This window comes from Corythoichthys intestinalis, chromosome 7 (assembly GCF_030265065.1).
Source record: "Corythoichthys intestinalis isolate RoL2023-P3 chromosome 7, ASM3026506v1, whole genome shotgun sequence".
NCBI classification, from domain to species: Eukaryota; Metazoa; Chordata; class Actinopteri; order Syngnathiformes; family Syngnathidae; genus Corythoichthys; species Corythoichthys intestinalis.
Genome location: NC_080401.1, coordinates 6501060 through 6519284, shown reverse-complemented (window position 1 = coordinate 6519284; position 18225 = coordinate 6501060). Strand labels below are relative to the sequence as shown.

The following is an 18225-nucleotide window of genomic DNA, read 5'->3' as shown; positions in this document are numbered from 1 at the left end:
AGCCATTAATATCTAAACGCCCGGCAACAAAAGTGAGTACACCGCATGGGAACTATGTACATCCCTAAATGTCCAAATTGAGTACTGCTTGTCATTTTCCCTCCAAAATGTCATGTGACTTGTTACAGGAGTGCTGTCAGCATTGCTGCAGAGATTGAAGGGGGAGGGTCATTCCCACCACCATGCTTGACAGTAGGCATGACACACTTATCTTTGTACTCCTCAGCTGGTCGCCGCCACACATGCTTGAGACCATCGGAACCAAACAAATTAATCTTCGTCTCATCAGACCATGGGACATGGTTCCAGTAATCCATGTGCTTTGTTGATATGTTTTCAGCAAACTGTTTGCGTCTTCAGAAGAGGCTTTCTCCTGGGGTGACAGCCATGCATACCAATTTGATGTAGAGTACGGCGTATGGTCTGAGCACTAACAAGCTGACCCCCACTTCTTCAATCTCTGCAGCAATGCTGACAGCACTCCTGTAGCGAGTCACATGACATTTTGGAGGGAAAATGACAAACAGTACTCAATTTGGACATTTAGGGATATACGTAGTTTCTGAGGGGGGGACTCACTTTTGTTGCCAGGGGTTTAGATATTAATGGCTATATTTTGAGTTATTTTGAGGGGAAAATAACTCTATTATATAAACTGCACACAGACTACTTTTCATTGTGTCAAAGTGTCATTTTGTCAGTGTTGTCCCATGAAAAGATATACTTAAATATCTGCAGGGTGTACTCACTTTTGTGATACACTGTACATAGTAAGGCTGTCATAAATACTGTGCATTTCTACTTTTAGTCATTCATTTAGTCGTAACTTGTAAACTGGCGACCCTTAGCATTTCATCAGTACAGAACTAAGAAGTAAATCTCACTATCACAAACCCTGATATTACAAATCAGCAGTTTCAGCATGACACGGAGAAGAAAACAGCAAAAAGCTGGGCAGAAAACATGATTCAAATGACTCATTCGAAATGAGGGTGACCCAAAAATATAACCTAAAACAGTACAGTATGTACTTAAGTAGAACATTGCAAGCCACAATGTTTGGACTTTACATTTTTCCAAACCAATCACTAGCATCAGTCCTCAAGTGCTACAATGTCATATGAGAAAACATTACACAAACGTCATTATCTTATACCGCCAATGATGTAAAATCATCACACCAGACCCCATATCGTAACTTGTAGCCACTGTAAAAAAGGCATTGTAAAAAGAAGTAAGCACTCTGTCCTTATTTCCCTCCCACACTTATGTCCAAATTCCAGCAACATTTCCAGTAAAGGATGTTATGACACAGGAGGGGCATTGGGAAACCGCGAGGGGTGGGTGGAAGTAGTAACACTGTTGTTAACCCCGCACAGCATCCTGGTCACATGCAGAAGAGCAATGACGCGTCTGACTGAGACTGTTGACGGATGGCTACGTTGCTCCTCCACGGTAATAAATGAGGCCCGAAAAGACCCATTTCCACTCCCTTATCTCAGAGTGTGTTAATATTTACTTTAGCACGCTTGTGTTTGATCTGCCCAGTATCTTGCAGGTGGTAAACACATACGGAAAACACACGTGCACACACACAAATTATACAATCAAAATGCAATTTGATGGAAGTGGTTGATCTAACAAAAATGTTAAGTCACTTTTTATTGTAATTGTACAGTTTCTACTCTCTCCACATAAGTATGCTCTTTGGGCAGTCAATGTTTTGTACTGGTCGAGGAATGACGTTCGTTCTGAAAAACACAGTGTTCCTTAATACGTCAGCTACTGTTTTTCTCCAGTGTTATGTAACTTTGTAGTTTGTGCTTCTTAGAGAAAGTACCGTCCCCCACCGTGAACCATACCTTCTTGCTTTATTTTCATATTCACAATTTGTCCATATCATTTGAGTGCAAACACTTATACAAAATACTGTATTCTTTCGATTCACATAAAACATCTTGATAAATACATCTTAAACAAAAGGAATCATCTATAATATAGTTTCGAAAAAGACTACAATGTACAATAGCGAGAAATAAATACAACAATTGCATCAAGTATGAAAATAACCAATTTACAGGGACATATTGTACATAACCCCCAACTCAAAATTATTGTATAAAAGTAATCATTCTTAACATTTTTTAGAAATGTAAAGCAGGCATTTGAGCTATAATATAGTCAGTCAAACAATTCCAATATCAAATGAAGCACAACATCACTTCACTCAGGTAACGCGTCCAAAGGATTACCAACATTTTCCCTGTTTAAGACGATATAAAAACACAGCTGAAAGAATAGAAATTCAGGCATTCAACAAAGAAAATCCACAGTTACTGCAGTCACACATTCATTGTGCTACAGATTAATAAACAAACGTTTGATATGTTTATGAAAATAGGTTGGCACATTAGAAACCAATTGAATGCCGACAATAGCAAGGGCAGGGAAGAGGAACCCCGACACGAGTGTCCCGCTGTCCTCCACAATTGTCAAAAGGTTCGTACACCAAGCTTCTGAAGAAGACAGAGGTCAAGAAAGCACCTTACATTCAAGAGGACTGCTACCAGTATAGCACATGCATACTATAATAAACCAGTGTCCGCTGCTTGAGTTGCGTTCAGGTTCCATCAATGCATGCATGTAATAGCCAGCGGCTCCCAGGTAGTACATGCTCCATGAGATTTGAGGAGAGTTCATTGTTACATTGTATACCATGCAATCCCACAAAATAGTAAGAATTTGTATTCATGGGGAAGACATACAGATAGCAGTTATATTTTACATATGAAAGCAAATTAGATTGTAAAAATAGTATACTATTAGAACCCCCCCCCCCCCACCAAAAAAGAAACATTACTTTTTTTTTTTCATTTTTTTGTTGTAACTCTATTAGGAACAGAGGTGGGTAGTAACGCGTTACATTTACTCCGCTACCTCGTGGCGAATGGAGTACTCACTTTTTTTTTTTTTTTTTTTTTAACTTAACCCTTTATTGCCAAATATATCACATTTGATACACCTAAAATTTCGGAATTTTGAAAATTTTTTGAAAAAAAAAAAAAAAGATGGATGCAAGTCAACACATGCATCTGCAGGTTCCATGAGGGGGAAAAAAACAGGATTTAGCTAGGGTTATAGATATTAGAGCGCTTATTACACATATTCATTTTGAGATTTCTTTTTACAAATTCGGAAAGAAAAGTTTCATTAGGACCTTATTTTTAAAATTTTGGGATTCTTTGATAATTGCTTCATGTTGCAGGTCTTGAAGGGTTAAGTAAAAGTACAGATACAGGTGCAAAAGACTACTTTAGTAGAAGTACTAGTGTCTAAGTAAGAAAATACAAGTACACGTACTTGGTTCACAATTTACTTTCCAAGTAAAAAGTAAAAGCATTTTCTGTTTTATTTTTGCCAGATATGCCGACAGTGGCTGTCTCAGTTTCACCAATGAGACGTCGCAACATTATCCACATGACTCCATTGTACCAATAAGAGGAAACATTTCGTTTCGTTTTTTTTTTTCCCTCCCCTGAAGGGCACTCATGCTCTTTGGACAGGTTATATTTCGTAGTGTTGTTCTGGTCTGAATGATTTTGCGTCATCTTTTTGGCCTCATATAGACATGTAATAGGTTACAGTACAGTATAATAATAACAGGTCATATAAATGAACTTGTGCAGAGAAAAATATAACATTATTTTAAAAAATCAGACATGGTACGCAGTTACTCAGTCTTACTCATTACTTGAGTATTCTTTTCAACAAATACTTTTTTTTAAACTTGTACATGAATAAATTTTTGGATGATTGTTTACTTTTACTTTAGTAATATTATTTAGAAGGCTACTCTTACTTGAGTACAATTTTTGGCTACTCTACCCACCTCTGTTTAGGAATGAGTCACACATGACACAGAAAAAAGTTTTCTATGCCATGCTTCAACTCAGCAAAAATACAGATTTACATGGCTAACTTTGCAGATTCTAATGCTAGCTATTTCTACTATCAGGTCAAATGAGGATCCAGCTGGCTACAGCATGCAGAGATGAATGTGCTGTTATGGGACACATACTGTTTTATTGCTACACTTTGACAAGGAAGAATCTGGAAGTCAAGCATCACAGGCAGACAAAGAGCAACATGACTGGAATGCAGCAGTGGCTTCATGCATTTATCTGAGCAGCTTAGCCCCACCAAATGAAATTGACCTCATTTGCTATCAGAGGTTTACGATGAAGAGGCCTCAAGCGTACCCTGATGCGGCAATGATTAAAGGCCACGCCCTGTTGCATTTTGGCAAGTTTATGGCATAATTACACATTTGGCTCCATCTACTTTAAAATAAAATATCTTGTTGTCAGCAATGCCCCAGCGAGAATTCATCGTCTGTGTAATATCAATAACATCTCTAAAACTCAACATTAAGTAGCGGTAAACTCATTCTGAGATGTCGTCACTAAGGCAATGTCACATATCATTGATTTGGTTCGATACGGTAAAAGAAAGGGGTCAGCTAATGGTATTAAAGGAATTTTCCAGCTCTTGCAAGGGTCGTGCATGCTACACTATTAACTGTGCCTGTTTGGATGCTGATTGCATTCTAGTTGTGGACACATGAGTTTGCTCTATAACCCTGGACACATCCTTGGCTTTTGACTACAGAGCAAAGAGACCCAACGCATCCTGTATCCTGTTCCTGACGTTTCAAACAACAAACAGGACACGAGCAGGGAGGGAGAGTCCAATCGAGGCTTCTTAAGAACGGTCGAGGTTTGACTCTGGGCCTCCCATGTGATGGGTGTCCATCTTCCTCATTGTGCCCTACCGCCAGGAACATCTCTTTGTCTCTTCTTCTTCACACTAGTGCTGTAGGGACAGACGGCAAGTACCTAGTAGTGCTGGTGGAGGTTGTTGGTTTTGCCCCGCATGGGCTCGAGGTCCTGACTGTAGCATATGTGGTCACTGTGGGTGCCGGGCTTAGTCTGGTGCACACACTGCCTTGGCCGAAGGCGCTTAAGCGCTGTTCCACATTGCGAGGCTGCTGAAGGGAACTAGACAGACTGCAGCCTTGCCGCCGCTCTTCCAGGAAGTAAGTAAGCATCTGACCTTTGCCCTTTACACTGACTTGGCCCCGGCAAACAAATTTATAGTGGTTTACAATGATACGATAGACATCTTCTGTCACCTAGAAAAGAAAAAAAGACTTATGGTTATTTTTACTTATTTTTCATGATGTCTTTCAAAGGCCTTACACCAGGGGTCAGCCACTGAGTTTGACCACGAAGACATGGGGAAAAAGTTGGCTGAAATAACTATAATCTGGCAAACCTTGCTGATCTCCTGAAACCTTTTATCCATTCATTCGTCTTCCGTTCCGCTTATCCTCACGAGGGTTACGAGGGTGCTGAAGTTTTTCCTAGCCAGAGCCATGTAGAAGGAGAGTTGTGACACTCTCTGTGCTCGCCGCGGGTGATCACGTGGTTCATGTAGGCATGAATAGTTCCAAGCACAAATCGCGCTGTAATAGTTTTCTACGGAACTGACAGCAGTTATTGCGACATTTGTGGGATAAATGGATAAAATCACATATCTAAGTACTGGTTTGATTATGTCTAGTGTTGCACCGATACTATTTTTTGGCCCCGATACCAATACCTGGCTGTGCAGTATTGGCCGATACCGATACCATATCGATACTTTGTTTGAAATTTTATATATATATATTTACATATGTATTAGGGGTGTAACGGTACACAAAAATCTCCATTCGGTCCTTACCTCGTTTTAAGGTCACGGTTCGGTTCATTTTCGGTACAGTAAGAAAACAAAATGCAGCATATAAATGTGCTAGTTGTTTATTACACACTTTTGTGCTTTCAACAATAGGAACATTAGCCTATACAAAGCTAGAATTCTGCTCAAAAAGTAGCGTGTATTTAAAGAAAATCCAACAACAACTTGCCTTTCAGACCCTGCGTATTGGTCAGCTTTCTTTCTGAAAGAAAGAAGAAAAAAGAAGTCTTGTGCTAAAGAGAAAAGCAATCCCAATGACAAAGATTTTAACATGTATTTTACAAATGAAATGCCTCAATGAATCTTTTTTTTTCTTATAAACGGTTTTCAAAAGCTTTATTGGTGGATTTTCTCAAGTTAAAGCTCCACACAGAAATTAATAAATTTAATTGTGTAAGCAGGATCTGTGTATTATTCTTATCATTTAGTTACAGGTGTTTTAGCTCATTTTAATTTATTTTATTTAAATGGGCAATTATTTTGTGTTTATATTTTACAAATTTGATGTAGTATTAATTTATATTGTATATTTTATGTTGTACTTTAGTTCCTATGTAAATATTAGTTCCTACTTGTTTTGTTGTGGTAGGGAGGTTTTGTATTGAACATGGGGCCGTGTTGGTTATTATTATAGCAGAGAAGACAGTAGTAAAACAACAAAGACAAGTCAACTGTGCCCCGATCTACCACTCAAGAGATCTGATGGACTCAAAAAGTGGGTTACGATAGCATACTAGTTTGAAAAACGACCGGATCCATCGTATTTTTACACGAGTGACTTCCGGTCTGCCCGATCCTAGCTAGTAGTATTGATGCAGGAGGGCCGGGTCTCGCGTCAAATAATAAACTCTGCTGTTCTTTTTGCGTGCGTCCCGTTGAGCCGCTTCTGGGACGCGTCTAACACGCGGCCGCACTGCGACTGGTGTGCATTGGCTGATTGACTTTAACGCCCGCGTTTCACTGCGTTCTCGTGGCGGCCACGTTGTCGTGCCGTTGATGTTTCTGGGTTATATACTGTTCTACCGTGTTGGTCCTCATTATAGTACAGAAGACGGAGTAAATATAATCTACACAAAGAAACTGTAACCCGATCGACCTCGAAAAGTAAAGGCCGAGTTATACTTCCACGTCAGACCTGCGCCGTCAAGGAAGACCCGATTTACGACCCTGCGTCGTAGCCTGACGCGGTTCTATTGATTTTTCAAACCCTAGCGTCAGCCTAGTGTCACGTCAACGCATATGACGTGGAGGAAATGGACTGTGATTGGTTCGCCCAGACTGTTGTTTCCGGTTCAGCGCGAAATCACCGCCATTGTAAAACATTATTTTTCTACACGCAAAAAAGGACCAACCTGACAGAAGTATCATCGAAGAGCAAGTCTCGTCAAGTCATTATTATGATTGCCAAATGGCAAGGTCGGCGATTGAAAAAAAAAATTAAAAATGGAAGAACCACCGAGACGTGTGTGTTCGGAATCGAGTGGCCACACGAAGCGGTGACCCAGTCGGCCAAAAACTGCCAACTTTTTATCACTTTATGTTGTATTTTTGGTTGGTGCACTTCATCATTTATTGTGTACATATGTTTGCTGTGAGTCTGTGACTTACATGTCACACTTCAAGTATATGAAGAATAAAGCACAGATTTGGTGTCAAAAGAGTTGTTTTGAGCTTTAATTTTCAATAACAGACAGTTCACACACGATACATCATCACTGATTGAGAATGCCTCGGTGCTTTTTATGATAACATTAAAATCAAGGCTCCCAACGCAGTTTGGGAAGTTCCATAGATGCCAGAAATCTGCTATGGCTTCCCACTGGCTGGTTGTAGGACACGGCAAACAAATCGGGCTTGAGGGCTTTGCAGACCTTGGACGCAGTGCTCTACACCAGTTTGAAGCTAGCCGCCACAGCTAGCTCTCTCCACCCGAGTCTAGAACTCTCTGTACGGCATCAAAAGTTGGCCAAACTGCCTCGAAACCGTCTTCTGCATCGCCTGCCCCTCAACATTTGTATGATCAACATTTATTCAATGTTGATGAGCAGAAGATTTACAATCAAGCATTCCATCTTGCATTATTTTTTTCTCCGTTAAACTAGACTAGCGGAAGTCACCAAGCATGCCCCAAAACCGTACAAACATAACGCCACAGCCCTCTAGTGGCTTGGCGGTGAATTACAGAGCAACGCGTTCCCTCACCGCAGAACTATCGAAAGCTCATTGACGCCGTAATCACTTCGCCGTCACCACAACTCAAGAGCATAACTCAGGCTTAAGGGTTACATTACGTCAGAAACTCATTTGGTATGCCTCCGTTCCGAACCGAGCACACCGTACCGAAACGGTTCAATACAAATACGTGTACCATTTATTTTCAATACTTTCCCAATTTTGAGCATTTAATGAGGTCATATTTTAACTAACTTCTATCTGTTCTGATTTACTTCAAACTTTCCGTCAAGAAACATTGGAGATGATAAGTTAAATACTTCATGTTTGTTGAGTTTGCTGCTGGGTTTCCGTGGTTTAGGAGTTTGGTACATCCTGCAATTCCAGAGCAACAACCATTCTCACCTCAGGTAAAATTAAAAGTCTTCAATCTCGCCAACAATAAATGTAAGAAAAAAAACAGACTATATTGAGAAAAACAATGCAAGAGAGAACATGAAACCACCGAACACAGAACTGCCAGGCAGGTTGCTAATCACTGTCATTGTGCCACTGTATCAGATTTAAAAAATGGAAATTCATCAGAAGTGCCTTTTCATATTTGTGTATTAATCATGAGATAAAATAAAAATGACATAGTTAAATCCCATTACTGTGGCTTTCTTGGCATCTCTGAGATAAACCTTCAACCGGCGTCTAAACTGGTTTGTGTCCTGACTTTGTCAGGTCAAAGCAAACGTACGTTATTCACTTAATCATACAGTGATATCTTTGTAAGTGGGTGCTCAGAAATGAATTTGTATTGAATTATTTTCGCTCAGTGGATGACTTCAGGCACTCCTGTTTCCTCTCCCACATTTCAAAAATATGTATGCTAGGTTGATTGAACATTCTAAATATTCAATAGGTGTGGCTGCCAGTTGGGGACCTGCAGCATTCTTCCGCTTCTGCCTTACAACCATATTGGCCTGAATATAAGACGACCCTGATTATAAGACGACCCCCTCAAGACTCAAGTTTGAAAAAAGACTTTTTGAACACCAAATTAATTTTTATACAGAAAATAATTACAGTACATCTGAAACATGATTATAACAACATATTTGACAGAAAAACCATGTTATTTTGCCTCATTCAAATCTTAATATCTGAACATTTAAATATGTAAACTAAAGCGCAATCACATTCGTAAATGAATGGCTTCTGGTTTTTGAAATTTAATAAATAAAGCAATCTATTGTGATAAAACAACAAAATTGCAATAACTGCATTAACCATCAAAGTGAGGTCTAACTGTAATTGTAGTCTTGAAACAAATCTGAATGAGGAAAAACATTGCAATAAAATAATGCAAACTGGTTAAACTTGAGAGTAGCTGAGATCTGTCATGACAGAACATCGCTTCAATGATATCTGGCGCCATCTAGCGTCGTGAATGGGTATAATGTCTAGACCGCGAATATAAGACTACCCCCACTTTTTCAGTCTTATTTCAATGCAAAAAACACAGTCTTATAGTCGGGCCAATACGGTATTCCTTTGTCCTCCGGCATTCTCCTCAGGCCCTTGTGCGGATTGCAGGCAGGGTGTCACCCCTTCCGGGTTGGAATTCTTAAGCCTAGTGAGCCGTGGGCATACCGCGGTGTACCACCTCCACTGGGGGAGTTGCAGCATTGGCTGGGAGTCCGGGTGGGTGGGCGTTGGTGGGGGCAACCGTGGGGGCTGTGGCGCATCCCATCGTCCTTTCCCTGAGAGCCGGTTAATGGGGGCACCGATGGTCCCAGGCTGGGGGGATAACGGTGGCCCCTTTGCTGGAGCTGCGGGGGGAAGGGTTTGCCTCATTTGCCTCAAATGCATCATTTCCACTGTTCTGCAGGACTATCACACATCTGAGTGGGTTCACGCATGACTGGGTGCAATTAGACACACTCTGGTAGATGAGATTGTCGGTGCTAGGATTAGCGATCAGGTAGGCATAGAATAGGATGTTATCGGTTATCAGGCCCCCGTTATTGTGTCCATAAACGTAGACAACGATAGCACCAATAAGGTCATAGGTAGCTTCTCTGTTTAATAATGTATTTTCGTTGTAGTTTGTTCTTCTCCTCTACTGTGTGCTTCCTTCCTTTCTGTCCCCCATAAACCCCTTACTGTAAGCTGATTTCTCCGAATAAATTAAATACAATGAACAACCCCAATGGGAGTAATTCAAACTCCCATGTGATACATTAAATCTGTTCAGACCATAAGGATACTCAGATTCCTATTCTCCATGTCAAAGTAGCTGGACAGGATAGGTAAAATAATAATATTAATAATAAATTCAACATAGGTATGATCGTATGTGTGATAGATTGTTTGTCTACATGCGCTCAGCCATTGGCTGTGAAGAAGTTGAGAGTGTACCTCCTGCCCATAATTAGCTGGGATATGCTCAATTACCCTCATGACCCTGGTGAGGAAAAGCTAAAGATGATGAAGCAGGCGGATACATACTAACAAATTTCACACTCGGAGTCATTCCAATAGACAGTTAATTGTTTTCATGGAATAAGAAGGAGATGTACTTGGAAAGCATACAGAAAACATAAACTCCACACAAAGAACGTTCAAACCAGTGTTGTTTTTGGCAGCCCTTTTAATTTTTGTCTTAGTTTTAGTCTTTTTGACAATAACACTTATTGTCTTAGTCATATTTTAGTCATCTCAAAATGTGTTTCTTTGTCTAGTTTTTGTTGACGAAACTCAAGACTAATTTTGATTTTTTTTTTTTTTTTTTTAATAAACTTGCCCGAGAGTTTAAGAGGATGCTCGCCATTAGCATTAGCCTAATGCAAATGCGACTGCTATGCTAAAGCTACAAGTTACATTAAGTGTGTGATGTTCACTCAGCACAGGCCTTAAAGGCTAAAGCAACATTGCATATTCTCTTTGGCCAAGATAACAAAGCAAATCCTACCTGTGTGGTAGCCTGCATGGAGACTGGAGAAGACACACTGGTGAGTATTGGGAGGGGGGGGGCAGCGCAGCACGTCACATGAGTGACATAACCAGACACTGCTAGGATGCAGGCTAACTACACATTAAATGTCACACATTGTGAACACGTAATGGAAATTATAGCACATTTTCGTCTCGTTCTCGTCTCATCAGTTGAAAACTAGCATTCATCTAGTTACGCTTTAGTTTCCCAAAACACAGTTTTAGCTTGTTATCCTGTCGTCATCTTCATGAAAAAAATGTTCGTTGACGAAATATTTTCGTTATCGTCATCGTTGACGAAAACAACACTGGTTCAAACCAAGATTTACTTCTTTAAGAAGCCTTACTTTCCTACCATGTATCAAAATATAGTAGGAAGAGTGTCATTGCTGTGTGCAGCACTTACTTGTATTTTTCCCTGTACTCCAGTACTGTCCATCCTGCTTGCTACATTCACTGTGTTTCCCCAGATATCATACTGAGGCCTTCTGGCACCAATGACGCCTGCGACCACTGGACCTACATTGATTCCTGAGCACAAACAAAACAAAAACTTCTGGAAGCTGTGTTTTATAGTTGCAAAGTAGTCTAGTATAGTAGTAGTACAGTAAACCACACCAGGATGCAAATCTAAGCACAGGTAGTCCCTGGGTTACCACGTACCCGAATTATGTGATTTCGAGGTTACGACGCGTGTCTCGTCCGCTGTTTTTTCTCCAGTCGTTTAGTATTTTTTTTAGTTCGCGTAACAGTGTCTCGTCCACCATCTCTCAGCATTGATGGTAAGTACAGTATATTATTTGTCATTTAATTTAGTTATTTATTAATTAGGTATAATTAAACTAAATGGTTGCTCTCTTCAGTAATTGGTATGCACATCTGCTATTTCATTATACTACGGAATACAATGTATCACAAAAGTGAGTACACCCCTCGCATTTCTGCAGATATTTAAGTATGTCTTTTCATGAGACAACACTGACAAAATGACACTTTGACACAATGAAGAGTAGTCGGTGTACATCTTATATAATAGAGTTAATTATTTTTCCTCTCAAAATATAGCCATTAATATCTAAACCCCTGGCAACAAAAGTGACTACACTCCATAGAAACTACGTACATCCCTAAAAGTCCAAATTGAGTAATGCTAGTCATTTTCCCTCCATAATGTCATGTGACTTGTTACAGGAGTGCAGTCAGCATTGCTGCACAGATTGAAGAGGTGGGGGCTTAGCCTGTTAGTGCTCAGACCATACGCCGCACTCGACATCAAATTGGTGTGCATGGCTGCTATGAACAAATTCCGTTTTCGTGTCAAATTTGGTTGGTGGTCAGGTGCGCCTTATAGTGCGAAAATTACGGGATATAGTTTTTTTCCCAAACGATCTTTTAGTAAATACGGAAGATAAAATTTCGTAGATACCTTTGAAATCCAATGAAACTTTATTTCACAATATAACGACCACTGTGTGTTGCAATAACATTTAAAGTGCGTACGACAGGATTAAAAAAAAGGCTTAAATAGCATTATTATGTGAATTAAAATCATATTTTGAGACGACTCGACTATATACAACAATTTGGCAAAGTGCAGATGACGAGAAATTAAATCTTTTAATCCGCTGTTTAGCCACGCCTACCATTATAGGGCTCTCGCGTCCCCAACATCAGGATGACGTTGGCAGGGTAATGGTTTCATCCTACCGTAATTTCCCGAATATAAGGCGCACCCGTGTATAATGCGCACCCCAAATTTACTTGTAAAATTTGGGGAAAATTATTGTACCCGTTTATAACGCGCACCCTAATTTTAGCACCAATAAATAGAAGAATACAAGAAAACAGAGCTCGTGTACAGATACAGAGATGTCATTTTACTAACTGGTGAAACACAGCACAAGCATAGCACATTGGTAGTTCAAAACATTACCGTAAACTGACAATATTTACGGTAATAATATGATTTGACAACTTCTCCAACTTACCAGAATCTAGGAGAAAACAAAACGGATGTGACTTTTCTTTTAAAGGCTGCTGTATAACTTGCTCGTTTCCTCATGATGAATAAATGTTTCTTCCATGGATTGATACGGTAAAACTACTGAACTATTGTTATTTGGGTTTGAGTTTCCCGAGGGACCGATATAGTTGACGGACACAAGAAGTGTGTGTCCTTACAATTGTTATCCTCCGAATTGTGGAGCTGCAATAAACGTCGACTCAAATGAGTTCAAGAAACTAAATTCTGTGCTTTATGAAGAGTGAAAAAAGCAGAATTTAACACAGACGAAATCATTCGGCCGATTAGTGTGAAGTATTACCGAAACAAAATGGTGACGTCACGTACCGTAATGGTCGGCAACGGGTCGCCGCATACGTTTCTTCAACACAACGTGGCCGTGTCAATGAAAAAAAATCGGTTTATATATATATGTAATACATATATATTTCTGTCTCCATCCATGTACCCGTTTATAATGCGCACCATGAGTTTACAAGTTGATTTTGGGGGAAAAAAATGCGCGTTATATTCGGGAAATTACGGTATTTAGAATTCAACCCATTGAGAGGGAATTATTCAGAACAAGGAAAATGCAACGAAGAAAGCCGCAAAATGTCATTGTTTCAGTCATTCTACTCCAATATTTTACAGGATATTCTTTTTATCTAAGTATTTGGCCCCAATTGTTAAATAAATGGTATGGTCATGACAAATAACAGTCTTGTGCTAAATAGAATATAAAATAATGAAAATGCATTTATTTAGTATGACAAGGCAAAATTACTCCATAATGGTCAAAACTATTGACTTTACCTTTACAGTCGCACCTCCCGAACGATATTTTATGCCACCGTAGTAAGTCAGGCTTTTGTCATTTCCCTGCCCCAGCTTCAGAGAATGTAAACAAAACAAGAGGCGTGACAGCTAGCCCACATGCTAACCCGAACCGAGTGATGTCTCAAAGTCTTTTTTTCCCTTTTCGAAGTGAAAAATCACATAAAACTAGCCCGATCATTTCACACGGCGGCAGGATTGTCGATTGTCTTTGCCAATCGGCGACCTGCCCGGTGGCGAGCAAGTTACAGCTTGTTCCCCTTCTACGGACAGGAGAGCTCACTGGGGAAGCAGCTGGAGAGTGCCGCTGGACAAACCGGCCGCCGTCGGAGGAGCGCGTGGCTGCCACATGGTCAACATGAATATGGTGTAAAATAATGCTTCACTACATGGCGAAGACGTAAACAGAGATCGGCGTGCAGTTGTTGTGCAGCTAACATGGCAGGATGTGTCTGAGAACTTTTGTACTTGTTCGTCCATGATCAAATGTAAGTAAATAGTCCTTTATTTAAAGAAAGTTTGTAGTGTTTACTTTGTGATTGCTGTATTCGCGGCCGTTTTTAACACAAAGTTGCAATTTCTGATGGGGTTGAACATTTGACAGAACACCGGGCACACGTAGAGGGTAATAAGCAGAGTATAGCGCTCTCCCAGCGGGAGGGTGTGCGACAAGCCGCCGGTCGTCGGCCGAGTGGCATTTTCGGTGGACAATCAGCCGCAAAATGAAAGTCACCTCCGTATTAAAACGTGTGCCATGATCCCAGTATTTTACATTATACAAAATACGATGTTTACTCACTTCTTTTAGATGTGTAAGGGTTTATGCGACAAGGTAATTAGTGATATTTTGTAAGTGAAACCATGAGCCGAGGTTATCGTATATCACGAGGGTCATGGAGGTGCTGAAACTTATTTCTACTGAATATGGGCAGGAGGCTGGGAATACCCTAAACTGGTTGCCAGCAAGTAGCAGGGTGCATATCACTGGCCACCGTGCCCTGCTTTGAGTAGTGGGCCAAGGCCAGGACATCTGTGCTCGGAAGTATGAAAGCCATTTTAAGGTTTTGTTGACCTCTGGAATGAATCTTTGGAGTTATGATTTTTCTAATGGTCTAATTGTTGTTTTTCTTTCTGCACATTTTGTAAATAGTAATTTGCAAGAGACATAAATACGTCAAATAAAACAAAATAAATAAATTACATTAATAATTTCTACCAAGTTGGCTCACACACATGGTCTCTCTACATGGAGCCGTACAGTCTGGACACAGGATGACTCTGTGTACACCATGCTATGCTGTGACTGAACAAGGGCTCCCCACAGGATCCTCAGCACAATGGAACCCAGAAGTGCATGTCTCGCTGTGACGAGTTTCCTGTACAGAACGCTCTCTCTCTGATGCATTTCCGAGCAAACCTTCCGGCAATTAGTGCCAATAGTGTCTAGTGCAATAGGTCAGGGTGTGTTTTTGTGTATGTGTGTTTTACTCACCTACTCTAAGAACGAAGTCATTATAAGACTGGTAGTTAATTGCATCCAGAACATCAAACATCTCAATGGCAAAATCTGCTACTGTGCATAGATGTGAAATGATGGAATTCTTTGCCTGAAAAACATCAGACGCACAAAGATGAAACACACACAATATAAATATCACACATAAAACACAAATACGTATGCTAATGAATGAGCTAAACAGTCGAAGCCAGCATGATTTTGCTGTTTTGCGGAGATAAAAAAAAAATGGTATCTACAGGTTTGTGCTTGCTGTTTTTCATTCTAAAAGTTGTATTCATTTGTACACTCTGGCAGTTATAACACTTTTCATAAATACTGAAGTATAATACTACAGAGGTCAATAATCCCTTGCAGTGGATTTGTCATATCAACAAAACAATAGACCACCATGAAAAGACTTTCCTATGAGCAATATGAGCATGCTTTATTCTGATCTTTTAATGGACAGATATGGAATGAGTACCTTTGAGCCAGATGTAGGAACAAGACCCACTGCAGCCATGTATGTGCTGCCAATCGTCTTAATTTTCTCAATGTCTCGGTAGCACTCTTTATCCATTAGCTAGAGAGAAAGATAGGGAGATGATTGTCACCACACTACGATAAAACAGTTTTTATACATGCCCTCAAACACAATGAAAAAATACCCAAGCCAATACAACATATACAGGTAGTCCCCGGGATACGACGGATACGACTTACGCGATTTCGACTACACAGCGCCTGCGTCTCGTCGTTCTTTTTAAATGTTAACTTTTGTTTTGTGATGCATGCTTTTATTTTGGGGTAGGAAGCGTAGAACAGGAAGCAAGTTTATGCAGTGACGTGCCCGACCACCCCACACACAGAGCAGCCGAGTGACAGAGAAGACAGCCTACGCGCACATTTGTTGCTTGTGAAGCATCCAGAGGCGACGGCTGTATATAACCTCTTTTGTACTGTTTACTGTGCGATTTTCATTGTGGTTGAATACTTGGGGCGCGTTTATGTGATTGTTTTAGGGCTGCAGCTATCGAATATTTTAGTAATCGAGTAATCGACTGAAAATTCTATCGAGTAATCGGAGAAAACATTTTTCTTTTTAGGTAAAGGGCAATTATAAATATACATGAGAAAACAAGACATTTCATCTAATATTGAACCATTTTCAGACAATCAATGCCTTTAATTTCGATGTACATTGTTGAAAACAGCCAACAATTGCATCTCGGACGTGACTAGAATAAATATAGACTAATTCACTGTTTTCACTCAAAAAACTTCTACATCTTATTAAAATATATATATATTTCTTACCTAAAAATTTAATTACGCTTGATAACAGACATCACTTAAAACTTAGGTGTTTTTCCCACGTGTGTCAATTGAATTTCTATTTGTGTCAAGCTATTTTTAAGTTCTAGTTAAGTTAGTCTAAACCAGTGCTTCTCAATTATTTTCTGTTATGCCCCCCCCAGGAATACATAAACGTTCCGCGCCCCCCCAACTCTCTGCCACCACTGTAAATAAATATACTATTTGTATATAGAAAACTCCTCTGCATAACATTGTGTTCTTTTTAATATTAAAGAACAAATTAATATAGATCAACTTACAATAAAGTAAAAAAATATATATACAGTTGTGGTCAAAAGTTTACATACACTTGTGAAGAACATAATGTCATGGCTCTCGAGTTTCCAGTTATTTCTACAACTCTGATTTTTCTCTGATAGAGTGATTGAAACAGATACTTCTTTGTCACAAAAAACATTCATTAAGTTTGGTTCTTTTATGACTTTATTATGGGTGAACAGAAAAAATGACCGAATCTGCTGGGTCAAAAATATACATACAGCAGCGGTAATATTTGGTAACATGTCCTTTAGCCATTTTCACTTCAATTAGGCGCTCTTTGGTAGCTGTCCACAAGCTTCTGGCAAGCTTCTGGTTGAATCTTTGACCACTCCTCTTGACAGAATTGGTGCAGTTCAGTTAAATTTGATGGCTTTCTGACATTGACTTGTTTCTTCAGCATTGTCCACAAGTTCTCAATGGGGTTTAAGTCAGGACTTTGGGAAGGCCATTCGAAAACCTTAATTCTAGCCTGATTTAGCCATTCCATTACCACTTTTGATGTGTGTTTGGGGTCATTGTCCTGTTGGAACACCCAACTGCGCCCAAGACCCAATCTTCGGGCTGATGACGTTAGGTTATCTTGAAGAATTTGAAGGTAATCCTCCTTCTTCATTATCCCATTTACTCTCTGTAAAGCACCAGTTCCATTGGTAGCAAAACAGCCCCACAGCATAATACTACCACCACTGTGCTTGACGGTAGACATGGTGTACTTGGGGTTAAAGGCCTCACCTTTTCTCCTCCAAACATATTGCTGGGCATTGTGGCCAAAAAGCTCGATTTTTGTTTCGTCTGACCACAGAACTTTCCTCCAGAAGGTCTTATCTTTGTCCATGTGATCAGCAGCAAACTTCAGGCGAGCCTTGAGGTGCCGCTTTTGGAGCAAGGGCTTCCTTCTTGCACGGCAGCCTCTCAGTCCATGGAGATGCAAAACATGCTTGACTGTGGACACTGACACCTGTGTTCCAGCAGCTTCTAATTCTTGGCAGATCTGCTTTTTGGTGATTCTCGGTTGAATCTTCACCCTCCTGACCAATTTTCTCTCAGCAGCAGGTGATAGCTTGCGTTTTCTTCCTAATCGTGGCAGTGACAAAACAGTGCGATGCATTTTATACTTATAAACAATTGTTTGCACTGTTGCTCTTGGGACCTGCAGCTGCTTTGAAATGGCTCCAAGTGACTTTCCTGACTTGTTCAAGTCAATGATTGTTCAAGTCAATAATCACTCACAAGAAATTGCTAATTCGTGTTGCTGTATGTATATTTTTGACCCAGCAGATTTGATCACTTTTTCTGT

At 40.1% G+C, this 18225-nt stretch overlaps 1 protein-coding gene across 1 annotated transcript in view; it reads right to left on the bottom strand.

Moving 5' to 3' along the window:
* Window positions 1-784: 784 nt before the first annotated feature.
* The window catches only part of adcy1a (adenylate cyclase 1a), a 136554-nt gene continuing 119113 nt past the window's right edge, over window positions 785-18225 (bottom strand). Inside the window, exons 17-20 of the mRNA XM_057840746.1 lie at window positions 15775-15873; window positions 15285-15399; window positions 11360-11484; window positions 785-5191 (exon numbers count right to left, since the gene is read on the bottom strand). Of these exons, the coding sequence (XP_057696729.1) occupies window positions 4862-5191; window positions 11360-11484; window positions 15285-15399; window positions 15775-15873 (669 nt within the window). The 3' untranslated portion in view covers window positions 785-4861. The remainder of the gene's footprint in view (window positions 5192-11359; window positions 11485-15284; window positions 15400-15774; window positions 15874-18225) is intronic.